Here is an 18,290-nt window from a genome sequence, read left to right on the forward strand (position 1 = left end):
GCAAGGAGATAGTTCTGTCCTGAACAGCAAGGTATCCCAGACACCTCAAGCTGCTCAAAACAACAACTCTGCCCTAAAGGTGTCTTGGACACCTGGAGCTTTTTAGCCCATGCCTGGAAGGAAGATTTTCTGATTTCTCAGGAAACTCAGGCTTGAAAGTGCTTAAGCACGGAAGGGTTTTCTGACTCTTCAGGAAAGTCAGGCTATACCTGGTGTGATGGGGGATGGTCTCCCTGCAGGATATAGCAATCCTGCTCCTCTCCTGAAGAGTCACTACAGCTGAGTTTGCTCAGCGCCCACTTAAGGGTCTTCCTAGAAAATCCCTGCTTCTCTGGCCAAAGAAATTACAAAAATATAGCAATCTCCTCTGGCTCAGGAAAAAAGTGTTACTTTTCAGCTCTTTTGCTCTGTCTACTCAGGAAGGATCTTCCATTCAGCTCCCCCTTGCTCAAGCCATTTTGAGACATCTCACCAAGGTTCTTTTGTTCAGTTTCCCATTGCTGAATCCAACAAGGTTCTTCTGTGAACTAGTGAATGAAGGTCTTCACACCCAAAACAATTTTGAGAAAGATTTATTTGGGAATTAGGAGTCCAGGAGAGTATCTGCATCTACCAGGGTGGAGAGAACAACTCTCCATTGACCAGACAAGTCAGTTTATATAGGATGTTTTGGGGATGGAGTCAAACACTCGTTTTTGTTTTTGTTTTTGTTTTTGTTTTTCTGCCCAGGGATTGGCTAGTTTTGTGGGCTAGGGACAGAGATGGTCCTGATTACGGGGAAAAATTGTTTTTCTTTCACTGGCCTTTCTTGGCTTTTTGTCACTACCTTTAAGACCAGGGCTCATTTCTTTCACTGACTCTGATTCTAGGGACCAAGAGTATTATTTTGGAATCAATTTCAGAGTCAGGGCATGTTTCCTTGTTTCATTTCTCTGGCTCAGGTCCATGGCTCAGGTCCAAAATACAAGTTGTGTTTCCTTCCCTGTTCCTGGGCCCTAGAGACAGGATTCTACTATCCTGTAATGTGATTGGTTCATTTTACAAGTCAGTTGGTCAGGGGAAGAGATAGTATGATTTGAGAAAAACTGTGTTGTTTCTCTTTTGTTTGTTTTTTTGTTTGCTTTTTTGTGTGAGTGTTTTTTTTTTTAAACTGGCCTTATCTGTGTCATCTTTCCCTAGTTCTGGGCTCCAGGATCATTCTGGGATTCTTTTTTTTTCCCAGACAGGGTTTCTCTGTGTAGCTTTGCACCTTTCCTGGAAGTCACTTTGAACACCAGGCTGGACTCGAACTCACAGAGAATCACTTGCCTCTGCCTCCTGTGTGCTGGGATTAAAGGCATGTACCACCACCGCCCACCATTCTGGGTTTCTTTACCCAGCACCTTTTCCCTACACTTTTGACAAAACAACAATCAATGGAAGTACATCATATATGCTTAGACTTGTGCTCAGGAAACTGACACACAAGGATCATAAATTCTAATGTATCCATGACTAATTACTGACATTCAAACCAAGCTGGATAACAAACAATATTTCAAGGGATTTTGTGAAAAAATGTTAAAAACAAAATCAAGAACAAAAATCCACCACACTTTCACAAACACCCTTACTTGAAAAGTGTGATCACATACTGCCTGAGACTTAAATAAAAATCAAACACTTAGATGATCGCCATCTCATTCTAATATATTGCAGCAGACAAATACCTCTTACTACATGAAAGTCAAAAAAGATGAACAAAAACCACAGAAGAAATGAAAGAACCACAAAATAAACTTCACTAATTGAATTTGTCACACATATAGCACCCTTTAATATCTATCTCTCATGTTGCAAAATAGAAGCCACAATGTAGTCTTCACATCAGTCTTTAGTGAACTTGGTTAATAACTTACTTCAAAGCTACAAGGAAAAAGACTTAAAACAAGGGTTTTTTTCTTGAAATTGAAAACAATTGTGATGTCTAAAGTCTTACATAAAGTTAACATAAGTAGGGTTTCTTTTGTGTGAGTACATACATATTTTCTGGTATCAAGATAATATAAAGAGCTTTAAAATATTGACAGGGGCCGGGCGGTGGTGGCACACGCCTTTAATCCCAGCACTTGGGAGGCAGAGGCAGGTGGATCTCTGTGAGTTCGTGGCCATCCTGGTCAACACAGTGAGGTCCAGAAAAGGCAAAAAACTACACAGAGAAACTCTGTCTCGAAAAACGGAAAAAGCAGGAATACTGATTAAAATGTTGACAGGGATAGGGAAATGGCCAAGCCTTTAATACAAGTTCATTTCCTGGACCAAGGTCTGGTTTTCAATGACTTAGAGTAATTCTTGCTATAAGAAGGGCCAAGGGCTTAACCTTCTTGGGAACTAGAATGCACATACATATATCCACAGAAATATATACAGATATTGCTTAATTAAAATAAAAACAAATATTAAAACTAACTTTCAATCATGAATGTTTTTCTATTATAATTCTGGTACCATGAGTTTTGAGGCATCAAAATATTACAGAGTTTTTCTCTATCATGAATTGGTCCATGTTTCAGAAAGAAAGCATAGAGACTCGAAGTTAGAGAAATAAATAATTTTCAGTCTATGATATGATTTGGGAAGATTTAAGAAATGGTACCCTGCTGTAAGAAATCTGTCACTGGGGATTGGCCTGAGAGTTTCTGTCTGCATACCATTTCCACTTTACATTCTTCTTCATGCTGCAGGACAAGAATGTGAATTCTTAGCCTCTTGCTTTAACTGCCATGTCTGTCACTTGTTTCCATGCCACTTTTACAGGGTTCATGTATTGCTCTGGAACTAAGGGCTAAATTAAACACTTTTCTAAGTTCACTTAGATATGATCCATTATCAAAGCAACAGAAGAGCAATGATACACATTTATGAAATTTTACACCAGAATTTATTATTTCATGTATTTGAAGAGATGTAGGAAATCTAAGAGGGTTACCTTATCATTAAATTTATAGGCCTTTTATCCATATTAGTTGACAGGTGTAAACAAAATAAAGAGATATTATAATGCTTGAAAAGATTATTGACACATTTTAGATTTTTTTCCAAAATAATTAATCTTGTGTAATTGAATGTAAGTATGTTGGCTAAAGATAATACCAATTTATATATATTCAGATTTCCTTTGGTATGTTTTTTTTCAGATCTTCAAAGTCTAATATTATATTCTAAGGCTTTAAGATAGCAATTACACACTAAAAGTTTTACAGTTATAGGTTTGCTGTGTTTTCACTAGGCATTACCACATTGATAATGTTCAAAGGGTTTCTCTCTGGTATGTGTTTTTATATACTTGAAGATGACTGGGGTGTGCAAAGGCTGTACCACACTGTTTAAATTCATAGGGTTTCTCTCAAATATGTGTTCTTCCATGAAACTGAAGACCAGTGTGATTAGCAAAGGCTTTACCACACTGATTACAATTGTATGGTTTCACTCAAGTATTTGTTCTTTTATGCCTTTGAAGATGTGTGTGATAAGCAAAAGCTTTACAACACTGATTACATACATAGGGTTTCTCTCCAGTATGTGTTCTTTCATGCCCTTGAAGATAACTATGACGAGCAAACGCTTTCCCACACTGATTACATTCATAGGGTTTCTCTCCAGTATGTGTTCTTTCATGCAATTGAAGAGTACTATGACGAGCAAAAGCTTTCCCACACTGATTACATTCATAGGGTTTCTCTCCAGCATGTGTTCTTTTATGTACTTGAATATGAGTGGGGTATGCAAAGACTTTACCATATTGATTATATTCATAGTGTTGGTCTCCAGTATGTATTTCTTTATACCTTGGAGGATGACTATGATGTACAAAGACTTGACCACACTGAGTGTGTTCAGATGATTTCTCTGTAGTATGACTTCTTTCACGCCTGCAAGGATAATTGAAACATTTAATAGCTTTGCCACATTCATTACATTGTTGAGTCTTTAAATGCATGAATTAATTTTACAATTTTGTGTGAATATAAAGAGTTACTTTATCTTTAGTTTTTAACATGTTGTGTACATTCATGTTGTTCCCTACATTAGGGATGGCTTTGCATATTTGAACATGCCTGTCATAGTAAAGTGCTTTACTACATGGCTCATATTTATGGCATCATTTTTCTCTGAAATTTTTTAATATTTGAAGATAACTGGGAGAATTCAGACATTTACATCACATACTCTATTGATAAACTTTCCTATACTATGATTAATGCTACATTTCCAAAGTGAACCAGAACAAACAGAAGCATTTACACAGGCCTAGTACTCATAGGTCTTTTCTGTGATGTGTTGTTGATTTAATCCAAATTAAGCTGGAAAAGGAATTGTTTGTAAATTTATTTATTTATTTATTTATTTGGTGTTTGTAAATTTAAATGTCATTCAACAAGTTTGCTCAACATGGGGCTACTACATGTTTTTTAATTGTTCTGAGATTGAGAGATGTACATTACTTCTTTTCATATCCTTATGTTCATATGGCTGGTATCCAAAGTGACATATGATATAACTATTAAAGAAAGAATAACAACAAGAAGGTTTCCACATTTTATTTACTGTTGGACTTTCTTTTTCCTATCAACATGTAGCATAAGAATTACTATTTCTCTACAACATCCCCACTTTAATTCTTGACTCTAGCCAACTATCTAACTAAATTATCAAAGACAGAATAGCTTTTTGAGTAACAATTCTTTTAATATGGATTATTTGCTTATCAAAAGGTTGTGTACATATTCTTATCATGCATTCAGTGAGTATACCTTTTGTAATTTGAATAGTATGAAATTAAAAGGATTGTTATTTGTACAGCATAGCTCTGATGAAGCTATTATTCAAATGATGATTTCTGTTAAGGCATTGATTCCTTTTCTTCCTTCTTAAAAGAATGACTTGCAAACACAGTTCACTTACCTGTCATTGAGTTATGTGTGTTTATGAGCATGTAATGATCATTAACACATTTTGAGCTGTGTTTATTTACAATGTTTCATTTCATTAAAACTTCTAGATAAGTTAAATATATCCAGAGGCCAATTTGTATCAGCTTGCACAAGAAAATTACCTTCCATGTTTTCGAGAATTTTGACAATGTTCTTCAACTTCAAGATCTTCCCAGTTGTAGCCTAAAATATCAAACAAGGAAATGTATGAAATATTACAGGAAACTGAAAAATTTACATTACTATCTTTAGTGATCCTTAGAACCAAGCCTGTTTTATTCACCTCATTCTGCCTCATTCTCAGTCAGAATTACAGAAGAGCATCGATAACCAAGAAACTGTTGTCCCCTTATTTAAAATGTGGAGAAAAATTTACAGTATTACCTATAGCAGTGAGGTTCATAAAGGTCTCCAGCATCACATCTTTGTAGAGATTCCTCTGTGAAGGATCCATCAATGCCCACTCTTCCTGAGTGATGTCGACATGCACATCATTATAGGTCACTGTATTCTAAAATATGCCATATATAAATATGCCATCCATATGTATAAAACAAAAAGCATGATACAACATTGTAAATGTGTGCTTCTTTGATAATATAGCCACATAATTATTGTGAGTGCTACACATATTCTATAACTCAGACATTACAATGAAACTATCAACTTATTTTACAAAGAAACTGAATAGGAGGTTCACCTCTTTTTTTTTTTCTGAATGCTTTGAACAGGATATCACCGTGCAAGAGAAATGCCTATTAACAGAGATAGAGAGACAAGCAAACATTTCAACAGTACTGAGCACACATCTGAGAAATTGTATGAACAATTATTAACTACAAGGAAGATTTGTAAGCTGGGTATTTTGGCTCATGCCTTTAATCCCAGAACTTAGAAGGTAGAAGCAGGTATGTATTCTTCTAAGGTGAAAGTTAGCCTAGTCTATGCTAACTGTATCTGCACTGAATATTCCATTCAAACAAACAAAACAGATAAGGTGAACTCAGATTTTTTTTAATGAAGATCCTACAAAGAGTTCGGCATTCACTCCAGTTTTGTATTAATCTTCCAGAAAACTGATTTGCTCCAGTTTAAACTACTTTAATAAATCTTACAAAAAGGAACTGTGCATTTAAAGAGGTACAAATAGAAAGAAGATAACATTTGCAATATCATTAATGATCATAAATAATCAACACAGGGAAGGAGAGATGGCTCAGAAGTTGTGTGCTCTTACTGGTCTTGCATATAGATGGGCTCAATTATCAGGACTTATATGGGGGACTCACACAACTGTTTATTATTCCAAGCTTGTGGGTTCTAAAACTCCCTTTGGACTACTATGAGGACAGGTGAACATGTGGTGCATATCCACCTATATAGACAAAAGAATCATATACATTAAAAAAAAAATAAAAAAACACAAAAAGCAAGAAGAATGTTACACAATTGTAGTCTAATGATTCAGAAGGCCCAGACAAACATCTAGGAAGATAATGGTATCTTTTACTGAATTTCAAAATTGAAAATGGGGGGTAAAGCTCAGCAAAACAACATATACATTATAGGACCATCCCACAATAATATATATTAAAAAAACCTGGAACGTTTAACAACCTTTAATCTCAGCATGTGGGAGCAAGAGTCAGGTGAATCTCTGAGTTGGAGGCCAACCTGGTTTACAGAGATACTTTTAGGAGAGTCAGAGCTACTCAGTTAAATTTTGTCTTCAGAAACAAAAATGGGAACAACAAAATTTTAAAAAATTCAGGCTAACAAAGTGACTTAACATTGAATACCAATTCCATCAATTGTATTTTATGTGATTTAGTGATACTATCTATACTGGTGGTGAAGTCATGGCAGCAGAAGAAGAAAGTTGGCTGATTCATTCAACCACTACATAGCAGAAACATAGAAAAGGAAATGAGTTGAGGCTATGGAAACACATATCACAAACCTCAATGAGATATTTTATCCAGAGAGGTTCTACAAGTACCCCAAAGAAAGTCACCAAGGAGAGACACATGTTCAAATACCTCATCCTATTTGGGAGATTTTCATTCAGTTGACTAGATTTTCACCCAGGTCACTATAGGCTCAAGGGTCATCCTTGAAGAAAATATATTTAGTCACTTCAATGATTCTCATAGTCTGCAACAACTCCTTCACTGTTGAAATGTCCAAAGTCTCTTTTGACACTCAAGACAAATTCTTGATTGTGGCATCTTATAAAATGAGAAAACAATTTAAATATTCCCAACATGTGAATGGCACAGAAAACGTATTACCATCTCAAAGGAGAGGAACTAAGACACAGTGAGGAAAGACTGAAACCCAGCAGGGCAAAAACTAAATCTGGTACCTCTGTGTCAGAGACATAGGGCTTCATTTTCAAGGGCTTAGATGGCTCTCTCTCCACAACTTCCCATACAGCTCTCTCTATGGTTACTTCCACTCCATATATGCAGCTAGCTCTCCATGTAAGATGTCTCATAGATTAAGTATTTCAACATCTTATGGTCTCAAAATACAACTCATGTTTCATCCTCATAGTATCATGTAATGAACTCACACAGTCTTCTCATTGGTGACCTTACCATACAAATAACACAGATGCCTACAACAGAACTGGTCTGAAAATGCAGACTAAAAATGTATAATCTTAAATTTTATATCATTCTTGTCTCCATAACCAGGTCAACATCAATGATTCCCCCAAATTTGGTTTCTAAGTTGTGATGGCCTATGTCATACTTGGACCAGAGTTGCTGCAGGCCTTGAATAAAGTTGCTTCCTGGGACTGGCAATCACTTTGCCTAATTCCTCCATTAACTGAGGGCATATAAGGATGGATTCTAACCCTTAGTGCACCTTGCTAAGCTTCCAATGTACAGTAAGGGCCATCTTTTTAATAGTGATAATCTCCCTGAATATTCATGACTCTGTTCAGCTTCTGACTACCTTCTGCAAAGTCATAGTGCTGTTTTTCTCTACAACCTTTTCATTTCTTTATGATCCATTTCTTGATTTTTTTAATGTAGTACTGAATGAATCATAAGTAATAGCTATCCAAAAGAGACAATATTCCCTCTAAGAAATCAGCCCCATTATTATTTTTTTTCATTTCTGACTTACTCAATTTCTTGAGGACATCGGCAAAATGAGAAAAGTTAGGAGCCAAAATATCATACAGATGACTTCTATTTCAATTCCCCCCAAAATCCTTTGACCTCTACCTCCACTGTTCACAATACCTTTAAGAGTACTTTATTCAAAGTACTACAAGAGTAACCAGTTAAGCTCTGTGTGTAGCTTTTATATCCTCTGCCAAAATCAAAATCAGAGAAATCACTGACCACCACTCACCCTGTGCATTCCAGTTCTCTCCTTCACCAATTTTGATATGCTCAACATATCTAAATTTTGATATGCTCAACATTCCCCCAAAAAGTCATCATTCCCAGCACCTTTTAACAACAAAATCACTTTTGGTTTACCACATTCTGTTACAACTTGCTTTGATTCAATTCTCTACACAAGAGCACCTAGGTAATAAATGTGCTTATTTGGCTCATTCTGCCAGATCACATTCTACCATTGTCAGTGTTTAGGATAGATATTCAATCTAGCAACTGAAAGCAAAAACCAGGAGGAATCTTTGTTTCCAGGCTTTCTCTCTAACGTAGTCATTGTCTTTTATGCCAAACTTGCTGTCTTATCTAGTGCAGGCCAACTTTCTTAGGGATATTGCACACTCAGTGGAAGGGCTACCACCCATAAATCATCAATCAACAAAATCTCTAACAGACTTAGCAACTAGTTGTTCTAATGTGGCACATCTTCATCGGATGTTCCAAAAGGTGACTGTGGGCTCTGAAATGTTGACATCTCAAAGTAATTCAGACACAGAGACAATAATATACGAGACTTTACAAACCCAAACTCAATGAATCAACTACATCAATAACTTAAATAGCAAAAAAAAACATTGATGATGATAACAAGTAGCAAAACAGATACACCAAGAAATGAAGAAATACAAGTTTCTAAGATCAAGAAGAGAAAACTAAAATTATTCTTCAACAGAAAATCTCCAAATGGAAAACCTAAGGAGATCCTAACATAATGTAGTAATTTTCCGTAAAATAAAAATAAGCGAAGTTCCATCATTTGCCAGAGAAATAATATAACTACATCATAGCTAATACAAAAAACCTCACACAACACAGATGGTACCACTGATAAAGGAGACAGAAAGACAGACCTACAAATATAACTTTGTCTCTTAAAAGAGAATTATAAGTTTCTAATGAAAATCAAAATCAGAGAAATCACTGACCACCACTCACCCTGTGCACTCCAGTTCTCTCCTTCACCAATAATAGAAAATGGGTTGGGTAAGGAGACTGTTCCACCAAAATTGGAATCATTCACTTGAAGCCTGATATTTCTAAATTGTGAAAAATAGTTTTATCTATTAATACTATCTCATTCTCCTTTGATAAAGAAAAGGATGTCTGTTAGAAAATTTAGAAAAAATTTTGTTTCCTATGATTGAAGATTAGACATAAACCTGTATCAGAGTGAGGAAATAAAAAAATTAAATAAATGAAAAACAATATTTTTTAAAGATATTGTATGATTTTATTATATACATAAAGCAACCTGATTTCTCTCATTGCTTTATAAGTCACAAGAGCTTTTGAAAACAAGTCTAGACCCATTGTATGTGTCTATTTGTATGTATGAGAAGGAATATTTTCCATGTGTGTATAGGTGACAGAACAAAGAGCATGTCAGATCCCCTGGATCTGAAATAGCAGTTGATTATAAGCCTCCAAACTTGGGTGCTCATATCTGAACTTCCCCAAGAAGAGTACTTGCTGAGTGACATTTGCACCCCAAATACTACTTTTTTTCCAATAAACAAAATGTCTTTCAAAGATTAGCCACAACAGAAGCCTAAATAAGTAAATAAATGGTCTCTGGGAACCTAATGAATCAGTATTAAGATGTTGGGTATGGGACCAGGAAGACTATCCACAGTCCTTCCCCAATCTCAGGGATCCAATACTCAGGATTGCCCTGAGGGCTAAAACAGAACTCCAGCTGCAGCTTCTCCTCTCCCTTTCCCTGTCTCCTATGGATTCCAAAGACCATCCCCACCTACCCTTCCCTACTCACTTCATATCTCAGTCCCATCACCCAACTGGGGTGGACACCCTCTGGTCATTTACTCACCACATATTCCAGAAGATAATTTAGGATGTCTGCAGATCTACTACATAGTCTCTTACCCCACAGCTGATTTTAAAGTTGCACCTATCAGTGGAGTAGAACATCAGAGGCAGCTTACTCTCTTCCCTCTCCATGCCTCCAGTACATCTGAAGATCATCTCCCCTGCATTTCTCTTCCCCCAGTTTCCAACACCACCAAGAATTTTCCCTTGAACACACCAGCCAAGAAGGCCAGGAAAAAGGCAACAGTCATTCAACACGCATTCTGAAACTCAAGAGAAAAAACACAAACCCAGGAACAAAACTCTCATCCAATAAAGATGATGTTATAAACCAGCACCTAGACCTATTATCACCCTAAACCCAGATGCCTAGCAGAGGAACATAATTAATAAAAGCCAGGGCACTATGTCACCACCAGAACCCAGGTGTCCTACCACAGCAGGCCCTAAATACACAAAATAATTGAAATACAAGGGACAAAGAAGTAAAAACCAAATATATAGAGATAATAGAGCCCCTTAAAACATGAATAAATACATAAATTCATGAAAGTACAAACAAACAAACAATGGGAGGAAATCAATAAACTCCTCCAAGAAAGCTAGGAAAATGCAAACAATTGGAGTAAAAAAATAAACCTCTTAAATAAAGCCAATATAGGACATACAAATCGTTAAAGGAAACAAATACTACTCTTTAAATCCTAAAAATAGAAATAAAAACAATAAAGAAAACAAAAACTGAGGGAATTCTAGAAATGAAAAATTTAGGATTACAAAGGGGAATTACAAAGGCAAGAACCACCAATAGAATAGAGAAATGTTAAATGTTAACCTCAGAACAAAATTGCTTTTCCCTCGGAGCAGGCTGGCTTAGCAAAAGGTCACAGCTGTTTCTGTGCAAGACCAGCAGGAGTTCATTTGAATGAGCCCTGGCTTGTTTTCTGGCACAGGGCTGTGACATCACTGTAAATAATTTCATTCTTTCCTTTCTATAACTTTTTATTAAAAATATTTATACAGTGATTTGCCTGTATGTGTCTGTGTGCTGTGCCTACCAAGGCCAGAAGAAAGCAGGAGATGACTGGGACTAGAGTTACAACAAATGTTTAGCTACTATGTGGGTTCTGTGAATGGAACCTGGGTCCTCTATAAAAACACCCAGTGCTCTTAATTGCTGAGCTGTCAATCTAGCTCCTTTTTTATTTAAAATTTATTTTCATAAATTTTTAAATGAAAGATATTATATCACTTTCCCCTTTTATCTCTTCATTCCATCCCTTCCCAAATCCTTTCCAAATTCTACTTTTATAAGTGTGCATGAATAAGAATGCTGAAATACATTAATACAATCTGCTGCATCCATATTTATATATATATGGATATTGGGCTGACCATGTTGTATTGGCTAACGAATTAGGGAGCTCATCTTTGTCTGAGGTTAATTCTCTCAGAACTCTACTTTTTAATCAACATCTGGTATCTGACTTTGACTGGGCTGCCTTGGACAGGAAACATGATCAAGAATAGAAAACTTAGGTTGGAAAATACCTTACCAGTTAAGAGCACTGAAGATTCTTTCAGAGCATCCAGCTTCCATTCCCAGTACATACAGAGAGTCACTAATATCTCTAACTCCAGTATCAGGAGTCCTGACACCATCTCCTTGCTTCCCTGTACAAAATAAGAAGTGGAGTCTTCGACCATAAAAATTATTGTTCAAGCTGCAAGCAGTAGTACATTCTTTTACTGCCAGCAAACTGGGCACAGAGGCAGGAAGATCATTGTAAGTTTTAAAGCCTGTGCCACAGTCTACACAAACACACAGAGAGAGAGAGAGAGAGAGAGAGAGAGAGAGAGACAGAGACAGAGAGAGACTGAGACAGAGAGCAAGAGAGAGAACTGAATTACATACAAGAAAAAGAGCATTGGAGAATTAGAACAACACTGTACTTCTTAATGTCATTTGAATTTTCTAGCACAGGTGCCCATAAAGTCATTTTCAAAAATAAATGTGGCCAAGAATGAGAGCACATTCCATTAATTCCAGTCACTGGGAGAAACTGAACATTTGACAGTGGCCACCACCTTATCATGTGAACTTAACTGCCCATTGTCAGCTGGAGGTTATCCAACCCACCAAGTCATAAAGTGGGACATACACAGCTGCCAGGGGATTGTCTTTCTGTATTCTGTGAATGGGTGTTTCTTCCATTGGTTAATAAAGAAGCTACTATGGCCTATGACAAGGCAGAATAGAATGAAATCCATAATCCAAGAGGGATAAAGCAAGAAGAAAGGTGGAGTCAGAGGAGATGCTGTGACCCATAATAGCTGTGGTAGTGGTGCACACTTGTCATCTCAGCACTTCTTGAAACATGGAAGAAGGATCAGAAGTTCAAGAATTCAAAGGAGTTCAAGGTCAGTCTGGGCTACCTGAGAGCCTGTTGCAAAAAAAAAAACTCAACTAAATACACAATAGTAATAAAGTCTAACAGAGACAAGATCAAACAGATTTCCTATAATGGGGGCAAAAACTGAGGGGATGTAGCAAAGGCTTAGCAAGTAAAACCATTGATGACTTTTATTGGGGACCTGGGGTTGATTTCTAGCATTGACATGGAAGCTCATAGTCATCTTTTATTCCAGTTCCAGGGAATCTGACATCCACTTCTGGTTTTGATAGGTACCAGAAATACAGGTGGTACACAGACATACATGTAGGCAAAGTACAAACATAGGAAACCTTAAATTACAACTACTATCTTCTAGAAAACCCCAAACTGGTCCTAAAAGCCACACTGGATAAACAGGTTTATCTCTGTGACAAAGCAAGGCACTGAGTTCCCCTACAAGGAACATAACCTGTTTGCAGTGGCTTGGAAGAACATACTCTGGGAGTGTAGGAAAACTTTATTCTTTAATTTGTATTTGTCTGGATCATTCTGGGACATTGTTTCTGTTATAGAAAAGTAATAATAGTATCACTTAAATATACATAATGTCTCCATACTACCATAGGACTGAAAATGTGTCCTGAATTTAAGTAATCTGAACTCAAAAATCCTAACTAACTTCGAACTGAAGAATAAAAAAAAAATCTAGCCCAATGATTATCTACTTGTAAGCAAGAGCTATGTTTGTTAGCTGATTTCACATTTGCTGCAATACACAATCATTTAATTAGACATTTATGAGGGAAGAAAATAACTTTAAGATAAATGATAGTTTATTGGACAAAAACCTGTAATCCCAGCTCTTAGAAGGCAGTAGGATTACCCCAAGAATGATATTAGCATGATCTATATTGATGAATTCCAGGAAAGTTACCCAACAAAACTAGCTCAGATATATTGATTAATTCATTATTTATAATTTTAAAAACAAGCTAAATATAATTTAGCTAAAATTTTTTGAGGCTTTGTGACAAAATGAAAGACAATTTCTTACACAGTCTCAATATTGCCCACAAGAAAAACATGAGTCTTTGTTCAAAGACAACATATATGAAACAAAAAGCCTTAAAAACTGAGAAATGAAGTCATCTAATAGCAAAATTTTCTACTATAAGAAACGTAGAGGAAGTAAAATCTCATACGAAAGATTTACTAAGCAAAGAGCTTTATCTGTTTACTGAGATCATACCAAAAAATGTTCAAACATCACACAAGTATTTCTAAGGAAGAAAGCAGCTCAGTGGTAGAGCAATACCTAGCATGAGCCCTGCCTGGGTTTCACTCCAAGATGAAATTGTCTGGAATAATAAATCCAAGATATGCAAAAGATCATAATTCTAAGAGCAAATAAGATTTTTAAAAGAAAAGCTGGGTAATGATGATGATTTAGAACTAATTTGTGAAGACATGGACAGCAAAGAACAAACAGCAAACAGAAATCAAGCAGATGTGAATGTAAAACAAAATTATTCTTTAACTCTGAACCAAAACCTGTGCAGTATGAAAAAAGGAGCAACATTGTCACAGTTTACATGTTTAAATCATAAGCTGGGCAGTGACTTGTGTGGGGCTAAGAGCTACAAGAAAAGGCCATCCTCTCATGAATATGGAATTAAAAGTTACCTCAGCCTCCTAAAAACCAGGTCACAAAATAAGTAAGTTTGGCCCAAAATTTTTACCCCCCTTGATTTATTCTGCTTTTTCAAAGTACAACCTATATTGACATTTATTGGTCATATAAAGACTATCTCAGCCAGATGTGGCAATGTAGACTTTAATCCCAGGACTCTGAAGTTCAAGACAAGCTTATTTCTGAGCTTGAAGCCAGCCTGCTCTACTCAGCAATGCCAGACCCATCAAGCATACATGATTAGACTGATTCAAAGAACCTAAATGAAGGCCAGGCATGCTGGTGTAAGCTTTTATTCTCAGCACTTGTGAGTCAGAGGCAGAAGAATCTGTGTGTAAGTTCCAGGCCAGCCTGGTCTATATGAAAATTTCAAAACAGTAAGGGCTACAGAAACAGAATGTGTCAAAAATCAAACCAAGTCCAAACAAGGTCTATTTTCATTAGATCAAAACATAAAATCCTTTATTACTTAAGCTTCAAGAGTCTTTAAATTTTCAGTGTCTCCAAGAGTAACAGTCATTTCTTAGGACTGATTTATTTTCAACATTTAAGTGTTTTTCCATCTTACATAGCAACCACAGTTCCCTCTCCTTCCCCTCAACCTACTTATAACACCTTCCTCCACCCTGCCTCCAACCACTCCTCAGAGAGGGCAAGGTCTCCAATGAAGATTTGACAAAGTCTGGAATATCAAGCTGAGGCAGGACCAAGTCTCCAACCTCTCTGCATCAAGGCTGAGCAAGGTTTCCCTCCATAGGCAAAGGGATCCAAAATGCCTGTTCATCCAGTAGGGATAAATCCTGGTCCCATTTTCAGGGGTGCCACACACTACAGAAGCCTCACAACTGTCAGCCACATTGAGAGGATCTAATTGGGTCTTATTGAGGTTCCCCAGCTGTCAGTCCAGAGTCCTTGAGTTCCCAATGGCTCAGGTTAGCTGTATCTGTGGGTTTCCCCATCATAATCTTAAACTCCCTTTTCATGCAATCCCTCCTCCTTCTCTTTGACTGGACTCCAGGAGCTCAGCCCATTGCTTAGCTATGAATCTCTGCATATGCTTCCATCATTTACAGTCACAGCCTCATGTGATACTGATTCAAAATCATTCTTCTAAACCACTAATATTAAATGCAAAATATTTTATGCAACTTCTCCTTGTAGTAGCCAAAGTATTCCAAATATCACACTTGGCAAATATTTATGTTATTGCTACCAGGAATGACTACTTTCATAGGGTAAGTCCTTGTCAGAACATGCTGTTATATCATACAAATAAAAAACAAGAAATCAAAGAAAAACATCCAGTTCTGTGCAAATTTATTCAACACACATCTGAACTGTTCTTTAAACACTAATACTGTTTTTAAAAGTTTCTTTGTGGGTGTATGTGTGTATATTTGTCTGTGTTTGTCTTTTTGTGTGAAGTGTATGCACATGTTTGTGTGTATGTGTTTGTGTGCCATGTGTGGTTTATGCGATCTTTGTCTCTGTATATGTTTGTGTGTCTTTATGTTTGTGCACGTATTTGTGTGAATGTGTGTTTTTGTGTTTGTGTGTATAGTTTGTGTTTTGAGTGCAGTGTGTGTATTTTTGTGGGGTGTGCATGTTTATATGTATATTGTGCATCTATTTGTATATGTGTGTGCATGTGAAAGAGAGAGGTATGTGTGATGTGCGTGTCTGTTGGACATGTACTGCACATACATGCTAGACCTCACATACAGTGGCCAATTAACAACCTTGAGGACTTGGTTCTCTCTATCATGTGTTCCCAGGAACAGGCTTATTGCACGTGTACAGCAATGTGCTATGACTTGATAAGTCATTTCAAGATCTCATTAATACATGTAAATAAATTTTATATAAAATAATTGCAGGCACCTAAAGTCAATGCAAATATATTGTCTTGTGTGATTGCTTTTTGAACAAACAAGAAATAACTCAGGTTTACTACTGAACCATCTTAGGTGAATTTTCTTATTAGGGAGATTTTAGTGATTAATATTATTATATCTAAAGCAATAGTGGCTACAATTACCCAAATTCCTTATAATCACTGATCTATGAACCTGTTAACACCAGTTTGAAAGTTCTCTAGTGCTAAAGATTAGATAGATACCTTTGTCACAGGACAAAGTTGTCAACTCTAGATATACAAATTATAATACCATCCATTAGTATAGGCAGGTGATGGGGAATTCTTAAACTTTAAAATATATAGAATACATGTACTAGCAAATAATCACTCTAATGTGAAGATTCCATATGATGCTAACTTGAGAGTTCCTATTTCTCTGAAACTCTCTAGGGCTGCAAATTGCAAAGACCAACATTAAATAATTCTTATTTAAAATTCCATTTTCTAGGATCCATCTCCTAACTGGTATGAGTCAGAGTAACTCAGATGGTGTTGAGTAAGCTGGAATAAACTCTTCTTACAATCTAGACAAGCAGTAAAACTTGGTTACCATTATCCTGAACTTGTTGAGTATTTGTTTTTAAATTCCCCATATCATTCTCTCATTGTGTGAATGGCACAATGGATGTGAACAAATGCCCTCAGTCTCTGTGAACTCTCTTATATAGCTCTATTGGCTGAACCACTTTCCTTTCTAACCTTACAAGAAACAGTAAACTCAGGCCTTCTGATTTAACACTAACCTTTTATTATTAATAGAAATACATGACATATTACCCCAGCATTCAGAAGCTGGGAAGAAAGATGCCATGAATCAGTGGCCTCCCTGTGCCAGAAAATAAAACAACAAAATAATTCTATTCAAGATAGTAAGGAGAGGCCTAACAATTTCAAGTCCTTTGCAGTCAGAAAATCACATTTTGGGTACTTTTTTTTTTAATTCCATCTTTCTTCTCTGTTGGTGTGATTAAGTTCTCTAACCAGAAGTAACTCAGAAAATTAACAGGTTTTGGTTTGGGTTTTTTGTTTGTTTGTTTGTTTGTTTGTTTGTTTGTTTGTTTTTTGTTAATACCCCTAGGCCACAGTCCCTCCTTTTGAGAGCTTAGGATAGAAACTCAAGCTAATATATGAAGGGAAAATATAAAGAAGCATTGCTTTCTGACTTTCTCTCTTGCTCTGTCACTTGTCTCATACTAAGCTTGCTCTCTTATCCAACACAGGCCACTTCCTTAGAGATATTACCAACTCAGTGAAAGAGCCTTCCCACATCAATCAAAATCAACACAATCTCTCTCAGACTTAGCAACCAGATATTTTGGTCTAGGTACACTCTCAACTCAGGTACCCCCAGATGACTCTAGGCGATGTCATGCTTACAGCTGAGGCTAATTAAGAAAAAAAGGACAATAATATATGAGGAGGTTTAAAGATCCAAAGCCAATGTATTAATTTTATAAATCATTTAAGCATCAAAAACAGAAACATGAAGATTGCAACAACCAGAAACCACACATATCCCTGGAAATGGGAAGAGACAAGCCTCTAAGATCAAGAAGATAGAACTAAAACTGTATCTCCACAAAAAATTTATAAACCAACAAATAAACAATGAACTCATAAGAAGAAATTTTTAGAATACAAAATTGTTGAAGGTTCATCATTTTCCAGAGAAACAACAATATAATGAGATGATAATAAAACTAACAACATAGATGGCACCACAGAAAAAATGAGATGGAAAAATATAAATACAAATATGTCATGGTCCCTTAAACAAGAACAAAAAGATTCTAATCAAAATCAATCTACAAGAAATCACTGATCAGCCCATATCCTGTACAATAATTTTCTCCTTTGCCAATAATAGAAAATGTGTTGTGTGAGGAGGGTGTGCCACCAATGTTGGAGAAGTTTACTTCAAGTTTTCTGATGTTTTAATTTTATAGAAAATAGTTTGACTTCTAAAAGGATCTCATTCTTTAATGATAAAGAAAAGAAAGTCTGTTAGGAACACTTAGACACCATTTTTCCCCTATGATTGATGGTTGTCTTTAAGTCTGAATCAAAGTG

The 18,290-nt window shown here is 36.2% G+C and overlaps 1 protein-coding gene across 1 annotated transcript; it reads right to left on the minus strand.

Annotated features, from left to right (window-relative positions):
• Positions 1-2,621: 2,621 nt before the first annotated feature.
• Positions 2,622-7,805, minus strand: LOC131900966 (zinc finger protein 431-like). The gene is made up of 5 exons (XM_059252269.1): positions 7,731-7,805; positions 5,358-5,484; positions 5,096-5,156; positions 3,599-3,911; positions 2,622-2,717 (listed from the first exon to the last, which is right to left on the minus strand). The coding sequence occupies exons 1-5, from the start codon at positions 7,803-7,805 to the stop codon at positions 2,622-2,624; spliced, it is 672 nt and encodes a 223-aa protein (XP_059108252.1).
• Between the last annotated feature and the right edge of the window lie 10,485 nt (positions 7,806-18,290).

This window comes from Peromyscus eremicus, unplaced genomic scaffold (genome assembly GCF_949786415.1).
Source record: "Peromyscus eremicus unplaced genomic scaffold, PerEre_H2_v1 PerEre#2#chrX_unloc_1, whole genome shotgun sequence".
Lineage (NCBI taxonomy): Eukaryota > Metazoa > Chordata > Mammalia > Rodentia > Cricetidae > Peromyscus > Peromyscus eremicus.

What these genes read in the sequence shown, in the direction of transcription:
- LOC131900966 (XM_059252269.1), bottom strand. Translation starts at nt 7,805, where the DNA reads ATGGAGGAATTAGGCAAAGTGATTGCCAGTCCCAGGAAGCAACTTTAT. An exon ending in CTGCAGCAACTCTGGTCCAA is followed by an intron (nt 5,485 to 7,730) that starts GTATGACATAGG and finishes GGCATATTTTAG; the next exon opens with AATACAGTGACCTATAATGA. An exon ending in ATCAGTGTGGGAAAGCGTTT is followed by an intron (nt 2,718 to 3,598) that starts GCTCGTCATAGT and finishes CTTGTCCTGCAG; the next exon opens with CATGAAGAAGAATGTAAAGT.